Below are 17,100 nucleotides of genomic sequence, written 5' to 3' on the forward strand. Positions count from 1 at the left end.
AGGATGCAAATCTCAGGAAAAACGGAGTAAATGCCACAAATATGACAGCAAAGGGAACCGCTTCAAGAAAAAGTCAAAGGATGGCTCAGTGCTTCGTCGACCCCGGGCATCCAGCCAGCACACAGCTCGTGGCGGACACAGTGATGATGAAGACGATGAAGGAATACCTGCTAGCTACCACACGGTGTCTTTACAGGTCAGTCAGGACGTAAGTATGGCACCATTTATTTCCTCTTCTCCCTGCGCCTGGCTGTTGGGGAATCCAGCCGGGGCCAGGGTAGGCAGGCTCAAGCTGGAAGGGGTACTTGGGGGGGCCTAAACAAAGGATTTGGATAGTGGCTTTGTCCTGGGAACAGGATGATTGATGGGGTATATGTTATTCTTGAGGGGACTGGGTCTGGGGCTGGAAGGTGAAATAGTCTGGGCTCCTTAGACCCTTGTCACAACTCCTTCTTTTGGGATCCCAGCTGCTGGATTTGATGCACACCTTGCACACACGGGCAGCAACTATTTACAGCTCATGGGCTGAGGAGCAGCGTCACTTGGAGACGGGGAGCAAGAAGATTGAAGCTGACTCCCGAACCCTCTGGGCTCATTGCTGGTGTCCACTACTTCAGGGTAATTCCCAAGAATAATGAGTAGTGGAACTGAGGAAGTAGATTGGAATGACTGCAGTCACTGTGATCCTTCTCTCCTGCTCAGGTATTGCCTGGCTCTGCTGCGATGCTCGGCGTCAGGTCCGGATGCAGGCACTCACCTATCTGCAAAGGGCTCTATTGGTACATGACTTGCAGAAGCTAGATGCCCTGGAATGGGAGTCCTGTTTTAATAAGGTAATGGAATGGAGAAGAAAGCCTGAGCAGCTTGAGGCAGGGATAATTAATATTCATATTATATTTTCATATGTATACAATTATATTAATCATCTATATTAATATTAATCTTATCCCCACCCTACCCCCATGATGTGTTTCCCTTCCTCTGCCTTCTCCCAGCCATTTTCCTGGCTCTTTTGGAGCCAAGCTTACCAATGACCTTACTGGGGGATGTGGGATGTGGGGTGATTGACCACCAGGTGCTGTTTCCTCTGCTGACCAAGCTTTTGGAGAACATCAGTCCTGCAGATTTGGTTGGCATGGAAGAGACAAGGATGAGGGCTTCTACACTACTCTCCAAGGTATGATCATCTGCACCAGACCCTCTTCCCACACTTTTAGCTCTCTCTAAACAGCAGCTCCTGGCAGATAGGAAAGGCAGGGAAAACAGTATCCCCCAATGTCCTGTGGCAAAGTTTCTTTTGGGTTATGACATAGCAACATGTAACTGAATATGGGATGTCACAAAATTGGGATTTATTATCAGTAAATGTTTGATTTGTATATCTGTTTTATGTATCTGTATTTTTGGGGTTGTGTAAAAATTTCTCAAGTGAAAAGGGAGTAGTAAGTGGGAAAAGTTTAAGAAGCTCTGTTCTATGGAACCTGTGGACCCAGAAGAATCCTGAGCCTCTGGGGAGTTACCCAAGTCAAAGGCCTATAAAGGAAACAGGCTAGACAATGATTCTTCAATCATCTAATAAGCCTTTGGTGGGCTACAGGTATTCCTGCAGCACCTGTCCCCACTGCTGTCACTTCCAACCTTTGCTGCACTCTGGCTGACCATTCTGGATTTCATGGACAAGTATATGCATGCAGGTTCCAGTGACTTACTGGTAGGGTCCCTTACAGTTCTCCAAACTGTGCTCCCTCTCCATTAAACTTGCGAGCCTCCTTCCTGGCTTACCCTCAGTGTGGCCTCTTTACCTATTCTCCTTCCACCTCCCCCACTCCCAGGCCCAGTCACATTGCCTCTCCCCTGCTAGGCTGTAAATTCCCAACTCCCTCACACGTTTGGGAAGTGTTGTCCAGTTTCCTTATCTGAGGACGATTCTTCCTTGCCTCTCTCCCATGTATTCAATTTCACCACTTCCAACATTACTTCTCTCCCCTAGTTTGAGGCCATCCCTGAGTCCTTGAAGAACATGCTGCTAGTGATGGATACTGCAGAGATCTTCCACAATGCAGACACAAGGGGAAGTGGCTCCTCTGCCCTCTGGGAGATCACCTGGGAGCGTATTGACTGTTTCCTTCCCCATCTACGAGATGAACTCTTCAAGCAGACAGTCATCCCTGGTAAGGGACTTAGGGGAAGGCATTCCTGTGCAGTTCTTTCTGGCTTCAGCATAAAGAACCCTAGAGTTCTCAGAGAGACTAGAAGTAGATTTGGATTCAGTACCATGGGTTAGTGGATGGCACACAAGCCATTGGGAAGAGACAAAACTATTCCTTTACAGAATGCTAAGAGAGACTATCTGAACTATCGTTTTCCTCAGACCCCCTGCCACCTGTGCCTACTGAATCACATTCCCAGAAGTCCTTGGCCTCTACCCATTTGGCTCCCGCTGCCAGTGACACAAGGATGCCCAGCCACATATATATACCAGAAATGCCCTCAGAGCCAGGGGCCTATGGTGAGTAGCCTTTTTCTGCACTTCTGAATGTTAAAGGTGAGGGAATAAGGAGAAGAGAATAAGCATTTATTAAGCACCTACTATGTGTCAGGCACTGTACTAAGTACTTTACAAATATTCAGATTTAACCCTCATATCTTACAAGGTAGATAATATTATTTCCCATTTTACATTTGAGGAAACTGAGGGAGACGGAGATTAAGTGACTTGCCTAGAATTAGTATCTGGAGCTGGATTTGAAATCTGGTCTTTTGGACTCTGAGCCCAGCATTCTACCTATTTCACCACCCAGCTGCCCCAGGGAACCAGAACACCATATGCTGCATCAGCCAAGAGACAGCCAGGGTACAACTATCCTGAAGTATTAGTGAGGGAAGGGTCCATAGTCAGAAAGTACTGCTGACCTTCAGAGATCATGAGGAATGGGAGGACTTGGGGAACCACTAGCAAAACATGAAGACTATAATTTGGGCTTTTCTTTTTTAATTGGTCTAGAACTGAAGGTGAAAGAGTAGGGATTAAGCCTAGGTATAAAATGAACTGCCCGGTTGGTTAGACGTAGGAAGAGATGATTGAAGGAGATTGTTGAATGTTCAAAACATTCTCCCTTGTGCGGGCGGTGGCAAGGCTACCTGGTCCAGGTGCAGGGAAGGAAAGTTTGAGGGGCGGGCCAGAAGTGGGATCTGAATATTGCTACCTTTTCCCTACAGACCCCGAGAAGCCCGATGTGTCTGGAGTAACCTCCAGTAGTTCTGGTTCTTCTGCAGTTTTGACACCCAGCAAGTTGAGTCCCAGCACAGAGGGGCCTGCACCCTTGGCCCAACCCCCCCTGATCCTGCAGCCCCTGGCCTCCCCACTGCAGGTGGGCGTGCCACCCATGACATTGCCGATCATTCTAAATCCAGCCCTAATTGAGGCTACTTCACCTGTGCCTCTGCTAACTGCCCCTCGCCCCACTGACTCTATGCCCACTTCGGAAGTCAACTAAGACAGGTGTTTGAAGACTGGGCCTCTCTCTCCCACCACACCACTGAGGGCTTCTCCCCCCCTCCCTCTTCTGGTTGCACACTATGTTGATGCCGCCCTGGGCCTAGCCCAGCTGCTGCTGCTGCTCTCGTCAGAGCCAAATTGGGAGATTGCCGAAGGGAATGAGGGCAGTGCTCTCTAGAGACGTCATCCAGAGAGAAGGGACTAGACTTCTGCTCATTATTTGTGGGAGGCCTTGCTGAGAGCTGAGAAATCAAACTTGGGGCTCAGCTAGCTCTGTCTCCTAGGAGTCCTGGGCTGACCCTGAGGGAAAGATTTCTGGGCATCAGTGCCAACCAGCCCTGCCCATGTTGCTTCTTGGCATTAGAAGGGCCCCTTCTTTGCCCTTATCCTGCGGTCCTAGCTCTGAGAGCTATACTCCAACCACATTGCACTTTGCTTCCCTTTCCTCAGACCTCTCCTCCCCCTATCAGCCCTGAGCTACCTCCTCCAATTCTCCTTTATCAAGAGAGTTAGCTTAATCTGGGGAGTCGATTAGAGCCAGGGGACAGAGGTAACAAGGGGAATTGCCTACAGGAGCATGTACATATGAAGAAGTTAACAATTGACTTTTTACAATGTAATAAATATAATAAAACCCACATGCCAGCCTCCCTTTCCCATCTATTTTACCTTCTCCCCTTCCTAACACTTCCTTTTCTGAGCTTGTGGTTTAATAGAGAAGAGACTAGTCCTAATACACAGGATTCTTGGGGTGAGGGGGAGAAGAGAAGAAATAAAAGGGGATACGGCTGCATTGTGGTCCTACACTTTGGAAGGAGTTGGATTCAAGGACAGGTCGTCCTTGTTGCACCAGTCACATTGCCCAATCACTCTCCTGCCTAGAGGAGGGATCACTAAGGGCAACTGCACAATTTAAAACTCATGACAGGGCTGGAACAGAGTTCATGAAGAACTGTAGCTCCCAGATGTAGCTCACCAGTCTTCTTGCTCTAAGGAGAAATAAGACGATGAACTGAAATTGGGACTTCTGTTGCACAAGCATTATCAGGTAGAACTAGACCTTAATCTTGCAATCTACCATCACTAGGGATCCAAAAGCTTAAGTCTAAGAACTAAGTCATAGCATCATAAAATGTCAAGTATGAAGCATTAGGGCCCATGTCCTCCCTGCCTCCTCAGAATTGCCTCCTGGGAAGGCCCAGAAAGCTTTCTTGACTTGCCAGTCCTATGACTCCCAACTTGTCTCCTTGCAGAGGAAACAGGGTCAGATGGTATACAGATAAATATTCCTGAAGACTTCCCTCAGCCCTCCAAGTTCTAGCCTCATGCCTATGGGGCTTGGGTTTCCCATTGTCATACCCACTAGGATAGATTATGGGCTCTCTTCTAAATTGCCAAGATCTGTTCCTGGTCCTCCTCTGTCAGCGATTCCAGGAGGGGAGAGAGAAGGATCTCTGGGGTTACCTCTACATTCTTGTTCATTTGTGCCATTCTCAAGGAGCACAGAACTCAACAGCCCTCTCTAGGAAACCATATGCCTCAGTTACACCTGTACTGTCCTGGGGACACCACCTCTCTCTGATTGCTACTTCTAAGGAGCAGCAACTCTGAATGCCCAGAAAATTCTCCTCTGACAGGGTGTTAATGAGGGGAAGGGGCCAGAAAATGCTGCCAACCCTCGGTACCTGTGAGGAATGGGAGGGCTTGGGGAAGCACCGACAAAACATGGGGACTATAATTTGGGCTTTAAATAAAAGTATCAGGGAAGAGCTAGAATAGAGTATTGCCTAGGAAAGTTGTATCTATACTTATCCAGGGCTCCTCCTTTGGCCTTAAGGATCCTCTGACCAGAGATACTTTAATCAGCCATAGGGGGAGAAAACAAGGACTTAGGCTATGTAGGGAGAAACATGGAGTTACCTTAAGGAGATGGTGATAAAAATCTTAGAATTCAAGTTCTAAGAAGCTCAACAAGAACAGGGAACTAATGAGTAGAACCAAGAGATCACACAGCAACAAGAAGATTATCCAATGATCAATTCTGATGGACATGGCTCTCTTCAACACTGAGATGATTCAGCCCAGTTCCAATGATCTTATGATGAAGAGTTATCTACATCCAGAGAGAGGACTGTGGGGACTGAGGATGGTTCACAACTTAGCATTTTCTTTTTTTTTCTTTTTCTAGATTTTTTTTTTTTGGAATTTTTTTTCACAGTATATATGTATGAGTAATTTTTTTTAATAATATTATCCCTTGTATTCATTTTTCCAAATTATCCCCCCCTCCCTCCATTCCCTCCCCTCGATGACAGGCAATCCCATACATTTTACATGTGTTACAGTAAAACCTAGATACAATATATGTGTGTAAATACCATTTTCTTGTTGCACATTAAGTATTAGATTCCGGAGGTATAAGTAACCTGGGTAGATAGACAGTAGTGCTAACAATTTACATTCACTTCCCAGTGTTCCATCTCTGGGTGTAGTTATTTCTGTCCATCATTGATCAACTGGAAGTGAGTTGGATCTTCTTTAACAACATAGCATTTTCACTCTTTTAAAGAAAAATTTAAAAATAGGGATCCAAGTTGTAGAATTTAGCTGTTTTCTTGCCTGGCATTCAGTCAATGAACATTAAATGCTTACTATATGCCAGGCCCTCTGGTTAAGATAGATAAAAAACACTTAGCTCTTACCTAAAAGAAGTCACATTCTAATGGGGGAGACAACATGCAAACAGATACATGTATATGATGATAAAACTGTAAATAGTAGATGGGATTTTAGCTGGAGAGCAGTCCAGGTACTGGAAACAGTGCAAAAGGCTAAACCCAGATGGAGAATTATCATGTATGAGGAATATCAAGTGGGCTGGTGTTGCTGGATCCGAGGGAATGGAGGGGAAAAAAGGGTAAAAAGATGGGGAAAGAAGTAGCAAGACTGTGAAGGGCTCTCAATGCCAAACAGATTTTATTTTGATCCAGCAAATTGGATCATGGAATTCATGGGACCAGAGGGAGGAGCATGGTCAAACCTACTTTAGGAAAATCACTTTGGCAATTGACTAGAGGATGGATGGAAAAGTCAGGTGGACTGGTTATAAGGCTATATCAATATTCCAAGCAAGAGATGATAAAGATGTAGTTACAAGGAAAGGACACATGGGAAATGAATACAAGTGAGCACAAATGGAGGAATGATACAGGTGTCAAGTCAGGGTGACTGAAAGGATGGCGGTGTCATAGTAACCCATCTGGGGAGAGGCGGTTTGAGACAAGTTGTTAGAAGTACTTATTGGACATTCAATTCGGGATGTCCAAAAGCCAGTGGGGGGTACAACTGGAGCTCGGGAGAAAGACTAGGTATAATCATCTGTACAGAGATGACAGTTAAATCCATAGGAACTGAGATCACAAAGCAATATGGCTTAGCAAGAAGGGCAGCCTTACGGCATGCTCACGATTGGTGCAATGACCTGCATGAAGAGCCAGAAAAAAGAGACAAATACCGGAGGAGGACGGATCTGTGTCCTCCCTGCTCCGGCCCAAACCGGCTTTCTGTGTGGCCACTGCTCCTTTCATCCTTGGCTGGCAAATAGCAAAGATCAAAGCCTAGAGGATATGGGTGATATCCCGACGTTTTGTGGACTGTAATTTTACTTACAATATCGTCCCGTGAGAAGGGCACTTTCGGCGCGATTCCTATTTAAAAGATTAGGTCATGGGGGGTCAGTATTGGGGGTCATTTAAACTCGGGTCTTCCTCACTCCAACCGTCCAGTAAGCGGGACGGTTGGTCCGGCTTTTTCCTCTCTCGGACCGCGGTTATCCACAGCCCCTGGATATTTCCCCCAACAATGAAGCTTTTTTTTTTTCTTTTTTTTTTTTTTTCTGAGGCAACTGGGGTAAGTGACTTGCTCAGGTCGTAGAGCCAGGAAGCGTTAGGAGAGACCACTTTGTACTCAGGCCTTCCTGACCAGGGCTGGTGCTCCATCCATTGCGCCCCCTAGCTGCCCCGAAGCATTTCTTAAGGCCTATTACACACGCTAGAGGAGGGGGCCCGAAGATAAGAACGAAACAGTGCTGGGCCTCCTCCAGAAGTTTACGGTATTGCGCCTGGAGGGGCGGGAGGGGGGGATGGCGGGGAGAACGAGGCTGTGCATAGCCTTGAACGAGTCACACAAGAGATGGAAACTTCATTCGAACGTTTATTCCGAGGATCCCCGTAACCCGCGTCCTCCACGGAAACCACGCCCGGGCTAGGTGCGGCCCGGACCTCGCGGACGCGATCTGGTCGGAGCCCAGCCAACGAAGCAAACCAGGCTCGCAGCCTTAATCCCGCTCCCCGACGGGTGATCCGGGACTGCGGTGGAACTCACTTCTCCGCTCTCAGGTTCCTCCGAGCCCAGGGGCTCCCCAAGAGGGGGAGGGGACCAATCGGAATCCCCGGGGGCGAGGAGGGCCGTGGCTCCCTCCCACTGCTCGGGGCTGGCCGCCTCGGCTCAGGCCCCCGACAGCAGCGGGCGCGAGGACTCTACCTCCACCCCAAGGCCCACCTTCCCGGATCCCGCCACGGGGAAGAGAGGGTACTTTTCCTGGCGGGGAAGCGAAGATAAAACCGGAGGGGGCGGTGCTCTACACTCAGTCCTCATTGGCTGCGCCTGCCGAAGACTAAAACTTTAGGCCAATGAAAAAGAGGTCGTGGCGTGACGTACAGTGACGTTATGGGAATTCCCCGGGGAGGGGGAAAAGGGGCTTTCCCGGTTGGGGCCGCGGGTGGCCGAGTGGCTCTGGGATCGGAAGACTGGCGAAGGCAGAACTAGCCGGTAGCGGAGCCGGAACCGGAGCCGGAGCCGGAGCCGGAGCTGCAGCCGCGAGTGAGTGGCCGGGATCGTGCACCTGGGCTCCCTCAGTCCTCAGAGCGCAGGTAGAGGGGCGGGGTCGGGACCCCCACTTAGCACTGAGAGTAAAGAACACCGATCCACACGTGGGCACGATCACGCGCACACACACACCGCGACACGTTTCCGCGCAGATTCAAGGACTGTTAGAGCTGCGGGGGGTCACGGTCCTAGGCCCGCGGGCGACGTCGGGCGTGCCCGAATATGCGCGGACACGGGCACGAGCGTGCACAGTCGTGCCGTCGTGCACACGCACTCGCTGACACAACCCTGTAACTTTAGCACGATCGCGGACACACGCATGCAGACGTGCAAACAGTTCTGGGACAGCGGCACGGAAGGGAGCATCCCTGTGCCGAGGGGAGCCGGGCCCCCGGGTGGTGGGAGCACTGCTGCCCCCTCCCTCAAGCTGCCCGAGTCCACAGGAAGAGCGGGGGCTCTGCATCCCTAGGGGCCCAGAGCAGCGGGAGTGAGGCCTCCCCACCGGAGGAATCCCCCTAAAAGCCCCGAAGCTGAATCAGCTCCCCCTCCCTCCCGAGCGCTAACTGGTGGCCTGCGGAAAATCCCAGGGGAGCCCCGGCCGTGGGAGGGGAAGGGAAGGAGGGCAGGTTTGAGTAGCCGGGGGGGAGGGCAGGCGGGAATCTCTCCGCTCCCTAGTAGCACCCCTGGCGCGGAGAGGTGAGCTCGGACCCGGGCCCGCGGGCCCCTCCCTCCTCGGAGAGCCTCCGCCCGCTCCCGCCCCAGACCCTCCCCGGCGATCGGCCCCCAGACTGGGCTCGGGAAGCCGTGTCCGGCGGGGGGGCGCGGGCTCCAGACCCCACAGCTCCCACGAAGCCAGGCTCGGGTCTGGGGCGGGGAAGAGAAAGCAGCGAGGGGCGGCCGCCGGACCTCCCGACCGGGCCCGCCCTCCCCGGGCTGGGCGAGCGCGTCATTTCCAGGCCCGCCCCCTCCGTGGCCCCTCCTCTCTCTGGTATTTTCGGGACTTTCCTAAGAGCTCTAACTTTCCTGCCCTCCCAGCCCCCGCCTGCCCACAGCTCCGGGCTCTCCCCGTCCCGGCCTGGCAGGAGGAGGGACCCTCTGCCCCCACCCTCAGGCTCCTGGCTGCTCCCCCAGACCTGGCCGAGGGGCCCCTCCGCACCCCAGCGCAGGTGGGAGCCTCTGCGGGACGGCGGCGGCAGAGGCTGGACAGAGCCCCGCTCTAAAACATGGAAGATTGCTATGGCCCAGTGAGTGCTAGCCCGAGTGTCTCCCTTTGTGACCCTCCCCGTCCCCGACCCTTCCTGTCCGGCGCGCGGCCCGTCGGTCCGGCCGTCCGACCATCTGGAGTCCTCCCCACCCCCGCACGGTCTTGTCTGTGTAGCAGCTCTGCCGAGCCTAAATCTGCGTCAGCCCCCCCATTCCGGGTCATCCACCCGTCCGGACTTTGTGGTGGGAGCTGCCTCCTCCCCCCCCCGCCTTTCTCCGTCCGTCTGTCTGGCCACGGGCCCTTCCCTTGCCTGAGTCTTCCGTCTGTCTCTCAGCTGGGGTGGGGGAGGGAATGGGTGATTTGGCGGGAGGGGTCACCTCCGCTATTTCCATCCGCATCCAGGGCCTGGATGGCATCGATTATGATGATTTCCAATTCAACTCCCCAGTGGTGGATCGGAGAGAGCCCCCGGAGGAGGCAGGTGGGTGTCTCTGCAGCCCCTCCCCTGGTCCTCCCCCTGCTCCCGGGGCCTCCCGTGTCCTTCCGCTCCCACCCTGACAGCCAGGTGTTTGCTCCTCAGGAGGCAGAAATACGGGACCTTCCGCCAGAATTGGGGTGGGTCTGAAGGGAGAGCTCAAGACCCCTGGCTCAGACCTCTCTCCAAGCCCAGGTGATGGCCCCTACCTGGTCATCGTAGAGCAGCCCAAGCAGGTGAGGAAGGGGCTGGGGGGCGGGGCTCCTTAGTGTAGAGGGAGCACTGGGGGGTCATTGCAGACCGGGGTCGTCATTCCCAGTCATGGTTGTTTTCTGATCCACAGCGTGGCTTCCGCTTTCGCTACGGCTGTGAGGGCCCCTCCCATGGGGGGCTTCCTGGAGCCTCCAGTGAAAAGGGTCGGAAGACATATCCCACAGTGAAGGTGAGCGGAAGAGGGGGTGGGGGCGTGGGATGGAGAAGAGGGCCGGAGAGCCTGGGAGGGAGGTGACCGCCCCTCCAAATGTCGCCCAGATCTGTAACTACGTGGGACCAGCCAGGATTGAAGTGGACCTGGTCACACACAGCGACCCGCCCCGAGCCCACGCCCACAGCCTGGTTGGGAAACAGTGCACAGAGCTGGGCGTCTGCGTGGTGTCTGTGGGACCCAAGGACATGACGGCTCAGTATGATGTCCCCACTATCCCCGACCCCCACTTCTCTGACCCCCCAGGTCACCCGTGCCCCTCCCAGGGTGCCTGATCTGTCCTCTCCCCCTTTCCTTCTCCTGCCTATGTCTGCCGTCCCCCTCTCTGTCTCATCTTTGCCTGCGTTTCTCATCCCTGTCTCCCATCTGTCTGTTTCTCTGTCTCCGTCCCTCTGTGCCTTTGTCTCTATCACCTCAGTCTCTCACATGTTTCTGTCTCTCTCCTGTCTCTCCCCTTGTGCTCTTTCTCTTTGTGCTCTCTGTCTCCCTCTCTCCTGTCTTTTTCTCCCTTTCTCTTTCTCAGCCTTCCCCCTCTCCCTCCCTCCCAGACCCCCTCTACATTACCTATAACTCCTTCTGCTCCCACCTCTATTCCCATGGTTATTGAACCTTCTTCCTCATACACTTAATTCTCATGCTTAACTGTCCTAGAGTGAAGAAGTGGGGAGCAAAAGTGGGGAACAAAAGGGGACTAGAGCCTTGATTTGGGGAGATCAGGGTCTTGGTAGGAGTAAGAGAAGGAACAAACTTAAGCCCTACCCCAGGAACGGTTTGGGGGGCACCCCCCTGCTGATGGCTTGGCCAAAGAGTTGAGCTTCACTCGTAGTGATCCAGTGAATGAGGGCAGAGGGGGTTAGAGGCAGCTGCTGGCACGCAGAGCTGCAGGAGTTCAGAGGGCGCAGAGATCCATGGGTTGGAGGAGCCAGGGAAGCTTGCCTGGTGGAGGTAGGCTCTGAGTTGTTTGTGGAAGGTTGCCAAGGATTTGGGAAGGTCAAAAAGAAGGGGGAAGATGTTTCCAGGGAGCAGCTTGAGCCTCCACTCTTTCTTCTCCATCTCTGACTTCTCATCCTGACCCCTTACAGGTTTAACAACCTGGGAGTCCTGCATGTGACCAAAAAGAACATGATGGAGATCATGATACAGAAGCTTCAGAAACAACGACTCCGCTCTAGGCCCCAAGGCCTCACAGGTAGGGGCACCTTGGGGGAGGGATGCATGTCTGGGGCTCTGGGAGGGGGGAGACAGAGACAAGGATGGAGATACGGAGACAGAAAGAGAAAGGAGAGAGGGCAGAGAGAGACAGAAACAGACAGAGGGAGGGGAGAGAGGGGGAAGAGGGAGGGGGGAAAGTGAAAGGAAGAGGGAGGGGAGAAGACAGAGGGGGGAAGAAGGAGGGAGAGAGGGGGAGAGAGATGGAGGACAGAGAGAGAAGGAAGAAAAGGAGAGACAAAGGAAGGGAGGGAGAGAGGAGGGAAAGGAAGGGAGAGAGAAGAGATCAAGCGCCCTGGGAGGGCACTTAGGGTGACCCGAGGACTGAAGGGTCAGACGGCGGTTGGGATCCGCTGGCTCCACGTGCACCTCTGCCCCCCAGAGGCCGAGCGTCGGGAGCTGGAGCAAGAAGCCAAAGAACTGAAGAAAGTGATGGACCTGAGCATTGTCCGGCTGCGCTTCTCTGCCTTCCTCAGGGCTAGCGACGGCTCCTTCTCCCTGCCCCTCCCCCCAGTCATCTCCCAGCCCATCCACGATAGCAGTGAGTGGCCAGAGCACCGTTGGGGGGCGGGGGAGGGGGGAGGCTGCTGCAGTCCTTGAGGGGATGGTGGTTCCCACAGAATCCCCTGGGGCCTCAAACCTGAAGATCTCCAGAATGGACAAGACTGCAGGGTCTGTTCGGGGCGGGGATGAGGTGTACCTTCTGTGCGACAAGGTGCAGAAAGGTGAGGCCGGGCCAGCGCCGGGCTGGGGGCAGGGCCGTGGGCCAGGGTGGCCAGAGGGAGGGAGGGCCGAGGGAGGCTGGACTCAGACTGGAAACCCTTCTTCTCACCGCCGAGCAGACGACATTGAAGTCCGGTTCTACGAGGACGATGAGAACGGCTGGCAGGCCTTTGGAGACTTCTCACCCACCGACGTCCACAAGCAGGTGCCAGGACTGAGGGCCGGGGCTGGGGGGGCCAGGGCTGGGGGGGCGCAGGCCGTGCTGAGAGCCTGCGCCTGCCTCCCTCCCACCCCAGTACGCCATTGTGTTCCGGACACCCCCCTATCACAAGATGAAGATCGAGCGGCCAGTGACGGTCTTCTTGCAGCTGAAGAGGAAACGAGGAGGGGACGTTTCTGACTCTAAGCAGTTCACCTACTACCCCATGGTGGAAGGTAGGAGGAGTGGGGGGTGCTGGGAAGCAGCGGCTGCTTTGGGTGGGGGAGGGGCTCTGGGCTGGAGAGAGCAGTGGCTCTGACCATCCCCCTCACCCCACAGACAAGGAGGAGGTTCAGCGCAAGCGGAGGAAGGCCCTGCCGGCCTTTTCCCAGCACTTTGGAGATGGCTCCCACATGGGTGGGGCTGGGGGGGGTTCTGCTGGAGGTTATGGAAACGGAGGAGGAGGTGAGGAGGACCAGAGTTTTCTGGGGACTGGGAAGTCCTAAAAGGTGGGGGGGCAGAAGGGTCTGGTGGGCTCCTGGCATCAGGACTTAGGAAGGGAAGCGTGGGGGCCCCTGGGGCAGGGTTCCCAGCATTTGGCCCCACATCCCCTCACTGACCCCTGGTCCCAGGTTTCCTTCCCAGGGCCTCCCAACGGCCCCACACTGAAGGACGATCTTTCTCCTCCCTCAGGCGGTGGGCTCAGCTTCTTTCCCACCTCCTCTCTGAACTACGGCCTGTACTCTCCCGGGGCTGCCCCAGTGGGCAGTTATTCTGGGGGGGCGGGAGTCCAGATGTCTGAAGAAAGTGAGCGTGCAGCCGACGGTGAGGGGGGAAAGCAGATGGCCCCTGATTCCTCTGCCCATCCCCCACCCCAGGGACCCCAGGCCTTAAAGATGCTGCAGGAAGGTATGGCTCCCACCCCCACAAACACTCTCTAGGGGTGGGGAGGACGGGACTCAGGCCTCTCATCACGGAGGACTGGAAGGGCCCCGTGCCCGTCTCCCATCTCCTTGACCTTACCCCCTTCCTGACAGCCCGGCAGTACAACCTCCGCATGTTTGGGCTCGCCCAGCGCAGTGCCCGGGCCTTGCTGGACTATGGGGCCACGGCAGATGCCCGAACCCTTCTGGCTGGGCAGTGCCACCTGCTGAGGGCCCAGGATGAAAATGGAGACACGTATGAAGCTGGGCAGAGGGGGGCGGGACGCTGGGCCGGGACCAGGTGGGAAGCTGCAGTCCAACAGCAAGGCTGGAGTGGGAGGGCCTGAGACGAGGCTGGGGGGTCAGGCGCAGCTCCATCTAATTCAGGGCAAGACTGTGCTCGGCCCAATTGTAGAGCTCCCTTGCTGTGCCCGCCAGGCCTCTGCATTTGGCCATCATCCATGGGCAGACGAGCGTCATCGAGCAGATGGCTCACGTCATCTTCCGGGTGCCCCACCTCGGCATCGTCAACCTCACCAACCATTTACAGCAGGTATGCCTGGCCCCGGGCCCCTGGCGCGGGCAGCCCCCGACACCCGGACGCTGCCCTGACTTACTCTCACACTCCTAGACGCCCCTCCACCTGGCTGTGATCACGGGGCAGAGCCAAGTGGTCAGCTTCCTCCTGAGCATGGGCGCCGACCCAACCCTGCTGGACCGCCATGGAGATTCTGCCCTGCACCTGGCACTGCGGGCAGGGAGCCCCGGCCTTCTGCAGGCGCTCCTCTGCCACGCGGGGCCTGCCCTTCCCCAGTTGCTTCTCATGCCCGATTATGAGGGTGAGCGCCCCGGCCCCGGCCCTGTGGGGGCGGCCCTGGGACACTGGGATGGGATGGGGGGTGCCTTCGCCCAAGCTGGCGGGGGAAGGGGAAGGCGACCCGCGGTAAGCGGCTTGTTGGAGGCCAGGGAGAAGGGTTTTGTGTGTCACGTGAGGGTAGAGGCCGGGGCGCACCACGCCGCAAGGGACCAGGGCCTTGGGCCTCCCGCCTCTGGCCGACATCCTTTCTGGCATGCGGGTCCCAAGCCGTGCCCTTCCCGCAGGCCTCTACCCGGTGCACCTGGCGGTGCGTGCCCACAGCCCGGAGTGCCTGGACCTGCTGGTGGGCAGCGGGGCCGACGTGGAGCTGGCGGAGCGGCAGGGAGGGCGCACCGCCTTACACCTGGCCACGGAGTCCGAGGAGCTGGGGCTCGTCAGCCACCTCATCACCAAGGTCAGGGGGCCAGCTCCTCAGCCCTGGGCGCGCGCCGCCTTCACTGAGCTTCCCTTCCCCAGTGGAGATGGAGGCCACCTGGGGGGTGGGGCTGGCTTCAAAGGGGGATGGGACACCCAGAGCTAGGGCCAGAAGGTGGGAGGAGATGGCACAGGTCGGAAAGGGCCACATGATGGAGGGACAGCCGGGTGGCGCAGTGGGCAGAGCAGCGGCCCTGAAGTCAGGAGGACCGGAGCTTAAATCTGTTCTCAGACACTTAACACTTCCTGGCTGTGGGACCCTGGGCAAGTCACTTAACCCCCCTTGCCTCGGGGAAAAGAGTTAGTTTAGAGTGAAGATCCCCCATTCCAGCCCTGCACAGCTACTTCCTCCCTGTGTGATCTTGGGTAAGAGACGGGCAGCACTTAGGAGCAGCCCAGTGAGTGAACCGTTGGGCCTGGAGTCCCAAAGACCCAAGTTCGGATGCTGCCTGGGAAGCTCGTTGGCTGGTGCCCCCGCAGTGCTGTAGAACAGGGAGGAGCCCCCCAGGAGGCACCCCGCGGACAGCCGGCATCAGGAGACTGGCCCCTCTGGCCGCCTCTCATGGGTATAATGGGGAGCGGACGGTTTAAGCTGTCTTTCTCCTCACCAGCTTGGTGCCAACGTGAATGCCCAAACTTTTGCCGGAAACACACCCTTGCACCTGGCAGCTGGCCTGGGCTCCCCTACCCTCACCCGCCTGCTGCTCAAGGCTGGTGAGTGCCCTCGACCCCCTGGCCCCAGGAACTGCTTCCGGCCAGTTTGTCCCGACCCCCTTCTCTGCCTCACCCTCCCCTGCTGGGGATGAGTACATTTCCTGGCCTTGGGGACCACGGGGTTCCAGCTGCGCCCTTCCCACTGATTGTGCCCCTCGCTGCCAGGAGCTGACGTGCAGGCTGAGAATGGAGAGCCCCTCTGTCCGCTGCCCTCACCCCCAAACTCAGGCAGCGACTCAGAGTCAGACGGGGCAGAGGAAGCAAGCGGAAGGAAACACCGGGGTCACACACCCCTGGACCTTACCCGCAGCGCAAAGGTACGCGCTGCAAGGGCCGGGATGTTTGCGGGTCTGGCTGCTGGGCTTGAGATGCACAGCAGCCTTTCTGAGATACCTGCCACCCTAGGTTAGGACCCTGCTGCTGAAGGCTGCTCAGGACACCACAGAGCCCCCCCTGACTCCCCCAAGCCCCACAGGTAAGACCCATGCTGCCCCGCCATGGGAAGGGCTGTGAGGGCCCCACCTCTGGCCCGAAAGATGCGGGCCTGGGTCACTGTCAGCGTGTCTGTCTGCCACAGGCCCTGGCCTGTCCCTGGGAGCCGCGACCCTGCAGGGCCTGGAGAGGCTGTTGGATGGACCAGGTGGCGGGGGAGACTGGGCTGAGCTGGCCGAGAGGCTGGGACTGCGCAGCCTGGTGGACACCTACCGCAGCACGGCCTCCCCCAGTGGCAGCCTGATCCGCAGCTACCAGGTCAGTGTCTGAGCTCTGGAACCTCAGCCCCTGCCCCCCGTGCTCCATACCCGTGATCCTACCCCCAATTCTCTCTCCCTTTGCTTCTCCTCGTAGCTGGCCGGAGGAGACTTAGCGGGCCTGATAGACGCTCTGGCCGCCATGGGCCTGGATGAGGGAGTGCGGCTACTGCAGGGAACGGAGCCCAGGGACAAGCTTCCAAGCACAGGTAAGGAGCACGAGGGCTCCAGGAGTCAAAACTGGGGAGATCGGGGTGACTCTGGGAGCTGGCTGACTGGAGGCCACTGGCTCTGAGCCCGGCCTCTCACAGATGTGGTCCCGGAGCAGCAGGCCCTGGGAAGCCCTTAGCCCGCCCTGCCAGTGGGGTTCCAGGCTCAGGTCTGTGAGTGGAGGGAGGGATGAGACTCTGAGCCCTTCTTCCTCCTTCCTCCCCAGAAGTCAAGGAGGACAGTGCCTACGGCAGCCAGTCAGTAGAGGAGGAGCAGGAGAAGATGAGCATGGTCCCCCCGCCTGCTGGGGAGCTCACCCACAGGCACCCCCAGGAACAGGTGCACTGACACCAACTTTGCCCACAGTATGGGCCCCGTGCCTGCCTCTGGAGGTGCCCGCTGTACAGATACCCCCACCTGTGCCCGTGCCCTTATTTAATGCCCTGATTGGTCCTTTGGTTCTGGTGAATAAAGGTATGTGGGGGCTGGGGACCCAACCACCCCACTCTATGACGTAGACTCTACTCATCTGT

The 17,100-nt window shown here is 56.1% G+C and overlaps 2 protein-coding genes across 7 annotated transcripts in view; both read left to right on the forward strand.

The window, feature by feature from the left end:
- Positions 1-4,137, forward strand: part of GBF1 (golgi brefeldin A resistant guanine nucleotide exchange factor 1) — a 121,867-nt gene extending 117,730 nt beyond the window's left edge. For 2 of the 4 annotated variants that reach the window (XM_074295426.1, XM_074295428.1), the window contains exons 33-40: positions 3-208; positions 468-618; positions 703-833; positions 1,076-1,177; positions 1,598-1,711; positions 1,991-2,171; positions 2,372-2,509; positions 3,220-4,137. In XM_074295426.1, coding sequence (XP_074151527.1) covers positions 3-208; positions 468-618; positions 703-833; positions 1,076-1,177; positions 1,598-1,711; positions 1,991-2,171; positions 2,372-2,509; positions 3,220-3,497 — 1,301 coding nt within the window. In that variant the 3' untranslated portion in view covers positions 3,498-4,137. The remainder of the gene's footprint in view (positions 1-2; positions 209-467; positions 619-702; positions 834-1,075; positions 1,178-1,597; positions 1,712-1,990; positions 2,172-2,371; positions 2,510-3,219) is intronic. The other 2 variants (XM_074295427.1, XM_074295430.1) reach the window with 2 other exon arrangements.
- Positions 4,138-8,240: 4,103 nt separating this feature from the next.
- Positions 8,241-17,077, forward strand: NFKB2 (nuclear factor kappa B subunit 2). 3 transcript variants are annotated; one of them, XM_074295440.1, is made up of 23 exons: positions 8,241-8,380; positions 9,422-9,630; positions 9,993-10,071; positions 10,171-10,301; positions 10,409-10,507; positions 10,597-10,748; positions 11,632-11,738; positions 12,141-12,299; positions 12,379-12,483; positions 12,601-12,686; positions 12,778-12,916; positions 13,020-13,145; positions 13,374-13,589; positions 13,718-13,859; positions 14,042-14,156; positions 14,235-14,442; positions 14,705-14,874; positions 15,506-15,608; positions 15,774-15,925; positions 16,014-16,083; positions 16,186-16,358; positions 16,455-16,566; positions 16,794-17,077. In XM_074295440.1, the coding sequence occupies exons 2-23, from the start codon at positions 9,610-9,612 to the stop codon at positions 16,913-16,915; spliced, it is 2,787 nt and encodes a 928-aa protein (XP_074151541.1). In that variant the 5' UTR covers positions 8,241-8,380; positions 9,422-9,609; the 3' UTR covers positions 16,916-17,077. The 3 variants fall into 3 exon arrangements, with proteins under 3 accessions (XP_074151541.1, XP_074151540.1, XP_074151542.1); XM_074295439.1 differs by having other exon boundaries at positions 8,299-8,430; XM_074295441.1 differs by having other exon boundaries at positions 8,299-8,430; positions 10,261-10,301.
- The last annotated feature ends 23 nt before the right edge of the window (positions 17,078-17,100 follow it).

Source organism: Sminthopsis crassicaudata, chromosome 2, assembly GCF_048593235.1.
Source record: "Sminthopsis crassicaudata isolate SCR6 chromosome 2, ASM4859323v1, whole genome shotgun sequence".
NCBI lineage: Eukaryota > Metazoa > Chordata > Mammalia > Dasyuromorphia > Dasyuridae > Sminthopsis > Sminthopsis crassicaudata.

Bases quoted from the DNA above. Each gene is read 5' to 3' on its own strand.
- NFKB2 (XM_074295440.1), top strand. From the start codon at position 9,610: ATGGAAGATTGCTATGGCCCA. The intron at 14,875-15,505 runs GTCAGGGGGCCA...TCTCCTCACCAG, and splicing joins TCAGCCACCTCATCACCAAG to CTTGGTGCCAACGTGAATGC. The intron at 15,609-15,773 runs GTGAGTGCCCTC...CCTCGCTGCCAG, and splicing joins CCGCCTGCTGCTCAAGGCTG to GAGCTGACGTGCAGGCTGAG.